Genomic DNA, 15,280 nt, shown 5'->3' with positions numbered 1-15,280 from the left:
TCAAAGGCATATTTCATCTCATCTTTCTTATGCTCTGGATTGTATACTTCAGTACTATCATTTCAAAGCTTGTTCTAATGTTAGCATAGTACAGGAAAGGTTATTGCTACATATTTCTTCTGTAAATGTTTGTATTATTCAGTGCCAGGTTTAAGCTACAGCTAAGAAACAGGACTATAGGTATTATTATAGCTATAGATTAGTTCCACCTCCAGAGATTTTCAGATTCCAGAGTAAGAATTTGCTGTATAATAATATGAATTATTATTTCTGCACTAGTTTACACTGAAAGGACGTACTGTGATATATTAAAGATCAATGTAGCTCAGTATTCTACCTTCAACAGAAGTTGCTTAGAGATGAGCAACACTGCAAATGTACAGAAATGCTTTATGCATACTCTGAGACTTCCTGAAATTCAGGACTTCTTCAGGTGGAGGTGGCACTCCTGTAATGCTGTACTAGATTTCCACTCTGCAAATTTAATTGTATTTTCAGCCCATGCAGACTTGTAGTATTACAGTATTCTGAAGCACTAAGTAAATTTAAAATCTCTATTCTGTGTAAAGTACTTTGTTTTGAGTTTGCTGCTTAATACTGTGACTTGGTTCTTCATTTGCTGACAAATTTGTGTATTCCACTAAACTATTTAACAACATCTAGTTCCTACTCTTCGTGTCCTGCTTACTTGTACAGACTGCGGTCATAGCACCATTCCATCGCTACTCTTAGGCACCATTCCATTACTACTCTTAGTAGCATAGTCTAATTTATTCATTTCTTATAAAGCCCTGTTTCATGCCTTTAATCACAAAAGGCCATCAGTTCCAAGATTTTTGTGAGAATGTATATTGTTTATTTGAAAATTCTCATATAATAGTAGCCTAGCTCTGTATATTTTTTCCTCTGTTTTTCAGTAACTCAGAATTTGAAAATTTTGCTTGTGGCTATGTAACAGAAGATTTATCATTGGTATTTCTTGTGCCTCTGTAGATATAAGGATTTTTCATGTGATGGCAAGAATTTAAATTTTTTATTATTTGTGAAAATAACAAGTTTCACGAGAAATACAGTACTTTATTTAAAGATTTATTGTAGTTCTTAATTTTTTCATATAAATAGTTTTGAAACTTAGTAGATTCAACAAAAAATTGATCCTTTAAGTATTTTAATCCTTGGTATAAGACCAGTTTTTACACTGTTCAGTGTCAGAGTGGTGACACAGGTTATTCTTATCCAGATAATTCCAATACATCATCTTTCTGCCTATCCAGATGATGGATCAGTTAATAAAAGTGAAACTTTAAAAGAACCCACAGTAAATCCCAGAAATGCAGAATTAGACCAGAAATAATCTGCTTTATTCTCATGTACAAAGGCTAATCTGAATATACCTTTAGTATACTAAACAGGTATTTGCTGTTGCAAAAATCTCTGAAAAGGGAGATTCCACAATCCATTTAAGGCAATATCTGCCAGAATTTCCCACTCTTTTCCACTTGAAAGAGTTTCCTATTGTCTAACATGAAAACATCTAATATTTCTGTAGCATGGGAAATTTTGGGTTAAGTCCATCCTTTCTCTTTTAAAATGTGATGTGTATTTGTTTTTCTAGTAACTTTATACATATTTGCAGATTATAGTTTCCAGTTTCTCTCTCTCCCCATTCTTGGCAAAACATTTCCATTCTTTCAGTCTTTCAGTGTACTCAGCTCAGGGATTTTTGTTGTAAACCCTTTTAGTTGCCCCTTCTCTTGAAGTTTGGTGCCATTGCTGGTTTCTGTACCAGGTGAGACTTTACTGGATATGAACACAAGTGAAAAGATCAGTCTGTGTGCCTAAGATTCAACTCTCCTGTTAATGCATGCTAGCACAGTATTTGCTTTTCCTGCCACAGTATTGGATTTACTGTTTTCTCCAGATTCTTTTCTACAGAAGTTCTCTCTATCCAGTTTTCCATTTCACACTTGCGTAATGAATTATTCTTAATTAATTGTAGTATGCTGCAAGCATCATTATTGGATTTCATCCCATTTGTTTCAGATCATTACTCCAGTTGTTCAAGAGCTTAAATGATAGTCCTTTCCTCATGAATACTTGCAATTTTTCTTCCCAAAGCCAATTCTTTAATCTGTTTTATATTATCTCCAGATGGGAGTAAGATAATTTTGTGCAATTTTTAAAAATTGCATATGAAAATATTGGAAAGTACATAATCTAGGATTTTTGTTGTGGACAGCTGAGAGCAGTTAGGGTTACTGTTTTTCAGTGAAGTTTCTACTTCACTTTAGAGAACCTTTTTCCTAGAACGCATTTTCATTGCTTTTCTATGACAAAGAATGTAATCAAAATTTTACTGAAGTTAAAATTTGTAGTATTTTTTCTTGGTCTGTTGTATCATTTACATATCAAAGAAATTTTTAAAAAAATTGGCCTGGAGGAGTTTATGGTGACTGTTGCTTGAGATTCTGACAACAAATAAGTGGTTTGTCATTTTTGTGTACAATTGTTATAGGTACTCCCTTGATTATCTTAGTATGGAAAATAGTTTTCAAATCCCACAAAAAAATCTTGAGTCTTTAAATATAATAATAAATATAAACAAATATTTAATCTTGGTGGGTGTGGTTTGTTTTGTTTTGTTTTGTTTTTGTGTGTGAAAACTAGAATATGGGAAAAAAACATTGGAAAACCTTATAGGCTTTCATTGATTCATCAGCGTAAGAACATCAAGTTTTAAAAAACTCAATGAATCTGGACTTTGAAAGAAATTTTTAAAACTTGGTGAATAATTAGAGTGCATGGCAAAACTCTGCTGCTTCTATGTAGAAATGCTTCATGAATGAGGCAAGCAGTGTGTCTTCAGGAGTTGGCTTAACCTGTCACAACAAAGATGGAGACAATGCTGTAATGCTTGGTTGCTACATGCATGCAACATGATACCAGTACATGTTAAAAAAAAAAAACAAAAAACAAACCAAACAACCAACAAACCTATTACAAGTAAATGCATTCAAGAGTTAAGTTGGTCACAAATCACTGAAATGACTGCATGCTGCTTCCTGAAGTGCTGAGTGGAATCGAGTGAATCAGGGCCACTCTCATCCCTTGCAGAGGCCTTTTGCAGTATAGTTTTAGGTTGCTATAACCATAACAAGTGTTTGGCTGCACATCCATTGAAAGCTAACTCTGCTTAGTTATTTTCTTTTACTGGGTATTTTCACCTCTGGCTGTGGGAGAGTACAAAACAACTTGTGGTGGCTCAGGATCCTGGGCGTTTTATAGAACCAGCTCTTGCCCCATTTGATAATTTCACATATCCAGTTGCTTCCTGCAGCACTCTGTTCACATTCCCTCAGTGCCAGGGAGGCCACTGGAACCTCAGGGAGAAGTAAATTCCTGCTGTGCTGCTGCTGCTCAGAGACACCATCCCATGTCTGTCCAAAGTCCCTGGACATCCAGTGACATTTGTTTCTATGCACCTCTCTGATCTTCAGAACCTTCTCCCACTTCCAAAATCTTTCCTCCAATTATGAATTCTTTTCACCTTCTTTCCAGTCCCCTGTTGTCTTATCAAGACCATGCATTCTTTTTGGAAATGCTTCTTTTTTGCCTCTTCTTCTTTTCATAACTCCAAGTCCCCAGTATTCCCAATCTCGTTAATCTATGTGCAGAGCACAGTTCCTTATCTGCCTAATTGGGGCTTCTGTCTCACTCCTCTTCATTAATGGGAGATTTAGAATGTGCCATTTCAGTCTTGGTGTTATCAAAATTTGCAGCCAGCCCTTTTGGGGTGCAGCTAGCAAGTAGCAGGAATCTGTCTCAATTCAGAAGAGAAAGTTTGGACAATTTTCTCTCCCCCTGCCCCAGTCACATAGAGTTGTTTGCTACCTCTTACCATTTATCTTTGAAACTATTTTTGGCCAGGTTTTTAGCATTACATTGGATGAAAATCTTGATCTTAAAGCTCCACTTGATTTTTTTTTTTTTTGCAAGAAATGCCGATACAAATGAAATTCAATATATTTACATGCTTAGAGGTATCCTGAGCAATAATTCTGATTTCTATTGTTTATTTCTACTAAAATTGACTAATTCTATTTAAAAACTTAATTACTGTAGAGTGGTTAGCTGGCAGATGTTCTGCTAGATTTGATGTAATTAGGAAAAATACATTATGTTTTCTGACTAATTTATTCACAAGCCTTTAAGTAGGTTGATTGATAGTAGAAGGATTAACTGAAAAACAACAAAAATGCTTATAGAAGTATTTAATTAGCTAAGATGGGAAAATATTCCACTCAATTTTTTTTTTCCTTTATGTACCCATTTACACAACTATAAAGCTATAGTTCAATAAATGGTGTTTTAGACAATAGTCCCACCATGTTTCATTCCCACTGGCACATATATATGGCTGCATGACAAAACTGGATTGGGTGATCCAGATTAAACAATAAATGAATTTTTCATTCTCTATTTTTAAGCCAGCTTTGTTCCCCAGCTACTTTGTTGGCACACAGACAATTCTAGCAGCATGAAAGCATGGATTAGTGAGAACACAACAAAGTACAAAAGTGCTGTTTGTGGAGTCCCTGGCCGTGGCAGGGGTTTGGAGCTTGACAATCTTTAATGTCCCTTCCAACACAAACCATTCTGTGATTCTGCTTAAGTGTGCTCAAGTAATATTCCCACCAGAAGACTAAAAGCAGCAAATAGTATATTTAAAATAAAATATAAAGTAGGATAAAAAATAAAGTTAATTTTTTTTTAATCAAAGCATATTGTTTAATGAGTTTCCATAACCATGTTCAGCAAATCAATCTAGATTACTAACCAGAAGAATAATTCAATATTGGACTTGCTAAAGCAGAAATAGTTAATATTAAAAAGTTAAAAATTTGAAAATGGTGATTTATTAAAAATGCTGATATTACATGCTGAGAGTGAGTCTGAATCCAATTAATAAAAAAGGAAGACAGTTTATTGATTTTCACAGGTCCCAAATATGATCAATAAAATGATGAATTTATGCTGGAAAGACTAACTTTTTAGGAAGAAAGTATGCTTTCAAAAATGTATCTTGCTATTTTTAAAGAATTTGTTTTTGCAGTGACTACATTAAATATTTTTTAAATAACTGCAAGCAGGTTACCAAGAAGATGGGATGAAACAAATGTCTCTTACTGTAAATATTTGTAAAATCGATGTCTGAATTGAGTTAAAATTAATACTGTTACAATTTAGATCTTGAGGCCCATATTACTATAATCTCTTTCTGACATAAATAACAGGTAAATGTTATATATCCAGTCAGTTATATATCCTCCATCTTTAGTACCTTCCAATATGGCATTTTCAAGACTTGAGTGTTGAGTTTTCTGCTTGAAAAAGTTCTTTCAATTAAATAATAAGAAAAAAATAGTTTTGACACAGTGTGATTAATTTTGTTTTCAAAACTTAAAGAAAATTGAATATTCATGCACATACTCTTTTAAATACTGTTGGATGTTTTTAAAATATATTTAGTGAAAATATATTTAATGAATATTTAAAATAACATTACCTAAATTGATTCACAGCATGAATAGGAAAAAATAAGGGATTTTGGGCCAAGGCTAAACATCACCACACTGAATGAGTGGCAAACTAAAATCATTACTGATGTCATAGACTTAAGCTCAGATAGATTTACAGACATTTGTTTTTAAGTTTGTGCAGCATCTGCTCCTGTTTTTTCTTACTAAAACTGTATAAGTATACTGAAGCATTTGCAAGTTGATGTGAAGTGACAGACATTTAAAAGTTTTTTGATGATACCTCAACTGTAGTCTATAAATGTCTGCTCTTTTTCTGCATAATGACTGATTTTCCTTAGGATCTGGTACAGGGGTTTATTGTGGGTTGAACTAATTCAAGTGTAATAGTGAAATGGAACCTATATAATTTGTCCCATATGAGAAAGCTTGATCCCAGTCTATCTGAAAACCTTGCCATTGGCTGAAATCCAAAGTGTTTCCTAAATTTGGGAGCTTGGACCTGAGACAGTGAAGTTGTGTAAATGCTGTGTTAAATATTTTAAGATATGGATGCTTCAAATAAGCAATTATAAATAAACTACATTTAGTGTCTTAATAATCAGTTTTATTTTAATAAAAAACATTAGAAATATAAATGAATTATCTAACTTTCTGAGGCACTGGGGTTTACAACAGGTGTAGAAGTGGTGATTTGTGTTGTAACAATTCAGCTGTTAGCTTTCATTTATATTGCATTCATGCCAAATAATTCAGTATGACCTTAAAGAAAATCAATAACCTTTCCTTTTTTTTGTCTTAAGCCTTTCAACTTTCAAGGATTTCTGCATATTTTCATGAGGTTCAGTAGAACTATTAATGTTAAGCCTATAGTAATAAAAATTTTACATATTTAGGCTCCTAATCTGTGAGGTTAAGTTTAGATTATTTGTTTTCCATTCTGCTGTGATGAATACTCTTACATGCTGCAACAGAGTGAATAATAATTGCAATATTCTAGGTGAGATTTTTCAAGTTTTCAAGCAACAGCTCTGAAATAGAAATATGCCAGTGAAATTCTGCATGTGAATGGATGCTTCCTTTTTATCTTATTTCTTCTATTCAGTGATTTCAAATAGTTACCATATCTATCCAGAACAAAACAGGCATCTTGGGGAGAAGAGAGTCTCATGAATCTTGTTTTGTCTTTTAATCAGGTGGAATACCACCCATGAGATGGATAGTGAATTTTGACCAAGATCTTCTGGATGGTCTGGTGTTGGCAGCACAGATGGCAGCTTATTGTCCATATTTGGTAAGAAGGTTTTTTAATATTGTGTAAAATTTATGCAGTTCCCTAATGTCAGTGTGTTTGTTTTTGCAATGCTGAGGAGCACATTGAGGGCTGGCACTGGGGTGTGGCTGTTTTGGGAGCTGCAGCTGGAGCTCTGGGTGCTGGGAGCCTGAGGAGACAGACCTGGCGCTGCACAACAAAGGTCTGGGGACCTGGGGCACAGCCAGGTGACCAGAGGGACACGGCAGGAGCTGGGGATCCAGCAGGAACACCCCAGACTTGGAAACACTCAGGCTGAGGTGTGGAAAAGCACAGGGTTTCTTCAGTGTGGGGTCCCTCCTCAGAGGCACCAGCTCGAGGTGTTCTTCTGATTTTGCACTCGGATTAAATTATTTTAAGAGTCCAGATGGCTGAGACTCTTCTGTGGGAATCCTGGGGTCGAGACATTAAGGAAACCCTGTCTGAGCATGTCAGGGTGGGGTGTCAAGCAGGGCATCCATCACTCGCTGCAGCTTCCCACTGCAAGGGCCCTTTAGTCCCAGCTCAGGTGGCTGCCAGTGGCTCCTGGGTGCTTGGACAGGGAAGTTTCCCCAACAGCAACCCTTGGCCTATGGGATCTTTAACAAGAAAAAAGAAAACCCACCCCAACATTTACCAATTCATGGGGGGATTATTTCAGTATTACTTTGTTGTTTTGTTTTGGGGTTTTTTTTGTTTTTTTTTTTTTTTAATACTGGGTTTATTCTTAACAGGAAATTTCAGTTCAACATTTAGATCTTATTGATTGCTGAATGAGCAAAAATACTAAATCAGTAATTTTGCCTAGTGGAAGACTGAGTTTGATTTCTCTGTCTTGTCTAGATTCCCACTCACTTCATAAAGATGTATACTAATCCAAGAACTCATGAACAGTTTCTGCACAATGCCTTGCTACTTGTGAAGGCTCTGCATACTATCAGTCTGGATATGGACATAAAGGTAGGTGATTTTATACTAGCAGTTCTTATATATATATATATGTATATATATATATATATATATTTTTTTTTTTTTTTTTTTTTATTTTTTTTATTATTTTTATTTTTTTTTTTTTTTTTTTTTTTTTTTTTTAGTAGTGTTGCACATCCAGTTAAAGTGAGTTTGTAGTAAAACAGTTCTGTTTCAGGATGTGTTACTATGTGATGGAAACCAAAATACTGCTTCATATTAATAGACTTAATTAGAAGTAATTTCCATAATTCCTTGCTTTGTAGAATCACACATGCACAACTAGCTGAACATAAATTAATTCAGTTCAAATTTTAACATCCTAAGTCACACAGCGAAAGCTAAAATGGAATTCATTATTACTACTGGAAGGCAATTTAGAAAAATATGTTTAAGAGCAAACATCATGTACTTAACCATAAAAATAAATGGTGAAAAAATTATACGGGTGTCTAGGGACAGTTAGATTCATCTAACCATGAAGGCCCCTGAGAGTTCTGTGCCAGGTTTGGTGCATGCAGAAGTCAGGAGCTTTGGATGCTGGTGAGAGTAGCACTCACTTGAAACCAGCAGATTCTGTTTTTAGGGAGGAATACGATGTTGATAATTGTTGATAATTTCTTCAATCAAGGATCTTCTTGGGATCTCCTTTATATATTTAGTAAACATGCTTTACATCTCTGTGGTTTTTATTGACCTATGGCTTCAAATTTTCTATATATGGTGACATTACATAGGTTAGATATCGTTCCTTTCTTTTTGTTGTCTCCTGCTTCTAGTCTGCATTTCTTTAACTGTCCATTTGTGAGTTATTTACATCTCTGGGAGCATATTGGGGTGCCTGGAAGAGCAGAAGATGCAGTAGAATAGACAAAGTATTCGAAAGTGTAGGAGGAGACTTTCCAAAGGAATTAATGGCATTAGGAATCAATGGTAGAGCTTATTTGTGTAAACAAAGTAGTATAAAAAGATGCTTAATTACAACTTTTTTTCCCTTTTCCATATGGTTGTGTTATGATTACAGGGAAAAATTAACCCTGTTATTTCCATTTGTATCAGCTGCTGTCTTGCTGTTGTTTCCTGATACAGATCACTCTGTTGGAAATGAATTTGCTATAATAGGCTCAACAAAGAAAATCTACTGCTTCCCATACTTGTGACTGGCAGGAAGCAAAAAAATCATGTTGTTATAACCCTCAAAACAAAGGTATATTCTGCCTCAGCTTTTATTAAGAATAATGTGCAGTTCAGCATATGAAGGCAGAGGCTTGATGCCAGTATGAAAAGGGTGTTGAACACTTCAGATGTGGAAGCAGAATTCTAGGATATTCTCACTAATGTACCTGTTTTAAGACTGAATTGTCTACAGTAAATGGGACGATCCATTTACTTCTGTGCAGAGTAACAATTTTAAACAAAGGTACACAGTCAGTCAGTACCAGAAAAAGGAACAGATCTTGCAGCTTCAAGGTCTGTATTTTAGTTCAAAGGGTACATTTTACATAGATTTATTGAAATTCATATATACTTTTCTAAGGCTATTGTAGAAACTTCTGAACTATCTTGTTCTGCAGTGACAAAAATACATTAATCCTTTTGCTGAAACCCCTTAATTTGGGAATTTTCTGATAATCTTGTCTGAAATTTAGCAGGCTAAAATGTTCCAATAGCATTGGCAAAGTTCTTGACTCAGGCAGTCACTGCTTTTGAACTCTCAGGACATTTGTATTAATTAAGAGCACAAGCTGAGATGTGTTAGGTCAGGAAAAGCTGGTATTTTCAATCTAAAAATCTAAGAATCTGTAAAAATAAAGAAGTTCAACTGTCTGCAAGTCTTCAGCTTCAGGTTTAAGTGACATTTTTAATGGAGTTCAAGGTTTTGAAATCCATTTAAGGATTAAAGTGTAGATTTAAGATGGAATTCTTTGGGCAGGAAATGATTTCCACTCTCTAATCATGATTTACAATTCAACCGTAGAGTATTAGTGGTGACTTTCTATGAGTTTTTAATTTTTGTTTGATATTTTAAAGTTTTAAAATGCTTTGATTTGAAGGAGACCCAGCTGAAAGCCTAAAATAAAGTATTGGAAGATACGATGGTAGATAGCAGCAACATGGAGGGAATATGTGTGACAAAGAGATTAGGATAGAAGGTGCAGTGACTGGGAATAGCCAGTAAAGGAAATTTGTGTCGGATTTGATTATTTATTATTATTATTAATTTATAATTATTGCTGTTTTTTGCTAACACCTATTTTTAAAGCGAATAATATTTACTGACTGTGAATTTTCTGATGAACCATGTTCAGAAATGCCCTTTTTTAAATTTAGCTCTTAGAGAAGTAGATAAATGGCACAAATGGAGTTTTATGAATTCATCACAGGATAGAATAGTATTTTCTGAGGGAATAAATTCTGATCTAAGTGGAAATAGGTAGAAAGAAGTAGGTGGCAGAAGAAAGTCTTCAACAGATAATCTACTCTGGCATCTTTTATATCTTAAATGAAAATGCAAGAGGAGCGAAAAGTAGGGGTGTAAAGCCGCAGCCGTATTGCAATAATGGTTAACATTCAGTAGCTATTACTGAGATAAATGAATGGATAATTCAGAATACTTTTCAGTTTACTGAAAAGTACTTTTACTTTTCGGAATACTTTTCAGGTTTAAAGCTTTAGGCACAGAAGAAACTTTTTTACTTTGCATGTTAATGCATCCTAAAGTTTGAACCTTCAACCAGTGGTGATGGAATTAAATAGAAATACGAGATGAGATGTATGATTACATCAGTGCATGAAAAGTATAGGAAATTAATATTAAGAATTACAAGGACAAAATTTATCTAGGAAGCCATGGAGAGTTGCAGGGGAACTTCAGATCAGTGGCCAGTTATGTACTCACTCTTTTGGAAGGTTGGAGGTGGAGCTGTGTGAGAGCTGCTGGGAGTAGCATGAGCTGCTTGGCTGGGCACAGGGCAAGAGAACTTTACCTTGAAAACTTTAAATAAACATTAACTTGCAAATAAAAATTTACTTAGATGGTTAAGATGATAAATATGTCTATCCATCTCTCTTGCAACACCAAAGACAGTCCAGAAGAGTGTTTTTTTTCCTCTTTTTTTCATACTTTATGGCAGATAATTTTACCACTCTCCTCAGTGACTTACTCAAATTGCTGAGGACTAAAGTTGGACATGTTTTGCTGCTGCCACTCAAACTCATGTCTGTAAATCAAATATTTAACCTGCAGGAATAATTTCTACCTTTTACAATTCAATTTACAAAAGTATAAAAGTATCTGCAATAGAAAGAACTATATTGTTGCTATTGGGAAGACGTATATTTTTGCAGACAGTAAAGTTTCCATGTTTTTTTCTGTTATGCTGCATTTAATAAAATTAGCATTTGTTTCTGCTGAACCTTTGGGAAAAATAGTTGAGCTTGATTTTTGCCCTAGGTTTATCACCAGAGCATGTCAGTGGTTTTCATTAATTAGAGGTTTTTTTGTGTGGTGACAAGATTCATATTATTCATACTATTCATATTAGCCATGAGAATAATCCAGTTATTGCAGGTTAGATTAAAAATATTTGTATAATAAGAATGAACTTAAAATTTATTTTTCTTCTTCTTCCTATGTTTTTTTTTTTTGTTTGTTTTTGTTTTTGTTTTTGTTTTTGTTTGTTTGTAGGCCACTGATATCTGTGATCCAAATCCTGTCATGATGCTTATTTTGTGTGTCCACCTGTATGACCTTCTCCCTCACTACTTACCCAAGAACACTATAGAATTTTCAGGTGCTCTCCATGCAACTATTGTGAAGCAGGTATTGATGCCATTGAATTTAGATTCATAGTAATTCAAGGTTAGAACACTGTGTGTATGTGTGTTTATGCTATGTATAAGCTCCAACAAAGAATTAATAGGTTTCTTTTCATTTGGCTAATAAATATAGAAGATGAAACTGTGCACTTTCTGTTTTTATTCTCTTCAGTATTGGGATTTCACTTCTGTTTTTTTCCCTATGCTTGAAAGTACAACAAAAAATCTACAAATTTGACAAATCTGAGATCAAAGAGAGGAATAAGATTTGCATGCATAGGAGTACAGTGTACACTGTATTCTCAAAAATGAAGTTTGGATAGTCTATGGGAAATCTACACTCCTTTGGAAGGAAAATTATCTACCCAGTTATTTGCAGTACTTTTTTATTTTGTGATACCCTTGGTTCGTATTTTGGAATTTACCTACAGAACACACCTATTATAGTCTAAAAATGAGTAAAAATAGGCTGATCTTGCTGCTTTTGTTGTGGTAGGTGCACTTGAAGAACCCAAGCAATAACACTTTGTCCTACACCGCTGTTCTTGTGGGAAGAGATGCTCATGATTTCTCCTTACCTAAAGGAAACACTGTTACCATTCCTTCTACGTAAGTAATGAAATGTTTCTGTTATTGTTGGTAGCATTACAGAAATAGGAATTTACTAATTTAGGAGTGGTGGAACACTAGAAATGTGTCTAATTACAAACAAGGCAAAATTAGGGGGTATAAGGGTCAGGTTTTTCTCCTTAACCTGAAACAAATCTAGAGTAATATTTCATTGAGACTCTTGCAGCTGGGCTCAGTAGAACTTTAAGAGCAGTGTATAAACCTTCAGATCATTATGAGTCTTTTGTCTCCAATATATATTTTTTTTCCTATGTATCAATACTTCATTCACGTTTTGTACATCAATGCATCATAGAAGCATGAGCAAGTGGATTTCTTTTCTTCTGAAGTTGCAGATTTTGGCTCTTAATTTAAGCATGACTGGGAATTAAAGAGACCATGACACAGGTTTTAGTAGTATTACACTGCATCTTTTTGCCCCCATCCTTCCTCCATGGCAAGATGGATGTGATGTAGTTACTTGTTCATCTTACATGTCTGAGAGACATCTAGGGATTTGAGAGATTTAATTTTGGGAAAACATTAGGTTATAATTTCTGCTAGCAGAAATATTCATGATATATCACCATCTCATTTCACCAAGTGTATTTTTCACTAAGTACATTTTGCTCTTTCTGTGCTATGCAGCTTTATGAATCAATACAGGAATTTCATAACTCCCTGTTTAACTTGTGAAGACAAGAGGGATGTAATGGTGACTCTGGCTGTCAGTTAACAGTTTTTAAGTTTATCTGCAAGATAACCATTTACAGATAAAATGGATTAGAGATTGTAAAAAGAAAAATAAAGGTCAAGATTTGTAGGAAGGTAAACCGTGAAGGAGGAAAAAAATTTGACCATATGGATGGTCAAATTCAAGAAGATTCAACATAAATACAGTGCTCTTTAAGGACCATCAATATGTCAGTGTTAAATTACATGCCTATTATAAATATATGCAAAGGAAACCACAAATAATGCTATGTTTTCAGCAAGCTGTGAGGCTGATTTGATTCCATTTTCTTTGCAATTACTTCAAATACAAGTTATCATATAAATGTAATCTTTGAAAATACCATGTGTTTCTATGAAAGGTCAATACCATGGCTGTTTTTCACTTCACTTTTAAAATTAAACACCCAGAACAAACCACAAAGCAAAATCAAGAAAGAAGAAAATGTGCAAAACCTTGTTGTTGAGCTGCTTGGTATTGTATATAGAAACAAATATTTGAAAAATTGCATAGAAATAAAAACGTGTGTAAATGCCAGTCATGCACATTAACCTCTGCAGAGTTTATCATAATGTCATGATCATTAAATGAAAAATAGGTTCTTTGAAATTAATAGCTTTCTTAATATTCTGGTGCAAGTGTTTAAAAAACTCCAAGAATTGGCAAGACTATGGGAGTCTTGCAGGTTCTTTATGTTAGATCATAATGCTGTAGGTGTGTTTGGAAATTATAGTAACTTGAATAATATTCTGAGTGTAGTTGAGTGCCTTATGTTGCATGTGGATTCATATAATCAATTCTTGATCTGAGATTCTCACTCTCCCGTGCACTGCACTGTGCCGTGTAGACTCGCAGTTCACAACAGGAATAGCAAAAACCCCCAAGGTTATGGAACAATTCCATGAGGTGAATTTGCCCTCACTTTACATTGACCACAACATGGATTAATGGAGATAAAAATGAAGCTACTTGGTGGTTTTGCTGCAGAAGGTAACAATTCAAATCCAAATTCTCAGCTGTTGCATGAGTCAGAGGGCAAAGATGAGGCAGAAATTGCTGTACACTGATGTTGGCTGTCCTTCTTATTTGTGACCAGAGCAGACTTCTTAAGACTTGATCCTTAAAGTGGCTTTGGGGGTGTATGTCTCAGGCAGTGTATTCCTCTGGCTGCCTGCATCATAGCATGTTTTTTCCTGAACATTTTGAGTGGTGAGGTGACCTAGGAGCCTCAGACTGTGGGGGGCTGGGCAACTCTTCAGTGTCATAAATGGAATTGTCAGGGGGCTCTGCAGTAAGAACTTGAAAGCTGTAAGAGCCAGGTTTACAGAACTTCCAGGATTTCATCGTCAATATTCAGAATTGACAATTGGAGACTTACAGCCTTCTTAAGACTAATCTCAAAATCAGAGAGACATTTTGAGAGCTTCAAAGTGAGAGCTTCAGGCGCTGAAATTTTCTTATTCTTGCTTCATTGAAGGGCGGATGCAGATAAAGTCTAAATGTGCACCTAGTCAATAAACTCTCGTTCTCTCTGGTCTTCTCCAGTTTTCCCATTAGAGAGAAACTGTTGCTTGTACAAGAGAACTTTGGTTTTTCTCCCTCTTAATTACTCAGCTTTGCTAATTATTCTGGAGGTTTTTGAAACTAATTTCTTTCATACTCTTAATTGATAATTTGATTAAGATTATCTAGATCTTTCCCACAAAATTCATAACAGGCTGAATGACTGCTTAACTCAGAAAAACCTGTTCAGATAGAGGAGCATCAATTGGATCAGTTGTTAACTTAGGGTGATACTCCAATGAAAGAGAACATCCTGTGCTAGTGTGTGTGTGTGAAGAAAAATTAAGCTATGTAAAAAGCAATAAGGATTCAGTATTATTCTTTATCTAGATAGTTCTTTTATTAGAATGTTTTAAGATAGTCTTAGGCAGAAGATTATACTACAACAAAATATTTCAAAGGAAACAAATTGCTTTCTTTTCTAGAACCCTTCCTTTACAAAGACTCTGAAGTGTGCTCCTGAAATTACATTTCTGAGCTCTGGCTTTGTGCTTTTTTTTTCATAGGAAACAAGGCTTTGTAAATGTGGAATTCACAATTCGTTTCCTGCACCCTGCTGAAGCAGTACTGCTACTGACCTCAAATAAAGTTGATCGAATAGATGGTGCCACAATGACATTCTCTCTGAAATCTGAAGTTAGGAGTATTGAGCCTCTTGTAAGTTTATATTTGTATGATTATTATTGTCACAAAAATATTGTTGTTCTGTACATTATATCAAACAAAAGGGAACTGAGATAAGAATGAAAATGTGAGTTA

The 15,280-nt window shown here is 34.7% G+C and overlaps 1 protein-coding gene across 1 annotated transcript in view; it reads left to right on the top strand.

Moving 5' to 3' along the window:
* The window catches only part of CFAP47 (cilia and flagella associated protein 47), a 258,908-nt gene that overhangs the window by 69,553 nt on the left and 174,075 nt on the right, over window positions 1–15,280 (top strand). The window contains exons 34-38 of the mRNA XM_041399915.1: window positions 6,734–6,831; window positions 7,672–7,788; window positions 11,486–11,620; window positions 12,113–12,225; window positions 15,028–15,178. Of these exons, the coding sequence (XP_041255849.1) occupies window positions 6,734–6,831; window positions 7,672–7,788; window positions 11,486–11,620; window positions 12,113–12,225; window positions 15,028–15,178 (614 nt within the window). The remainder of the gene's footprint in view (window positions 1–6,733; window positions 6,832–7,671; window positions 7,789–11,485; window positions 11,621–12,112; window positions 12,226–15,027; window positions 15,179–15,280) is intronic.

Source organism: Onychostruthus taczanowskii, unplaced genomic scaffold (genome assembly GCF_017590055.1).
Source record: "Onychostruthus taczanowskii isolate IOZ18803 unplaced genomic scaffold, ASM1759005v1 scaffold17, whole genome shotgun sequence".
NCBI classification, from domain to species: Eukaryota; Metazoa; Chordata; class Aves; order Passeriformes; family Passeridae; genus Onychostruthus; species Onychostruthus taczanowskii.
Note: the sequence above shows the minus strand (reverse complement) of the source record. Positions and strands in the feature narration are given on the sequence as shown.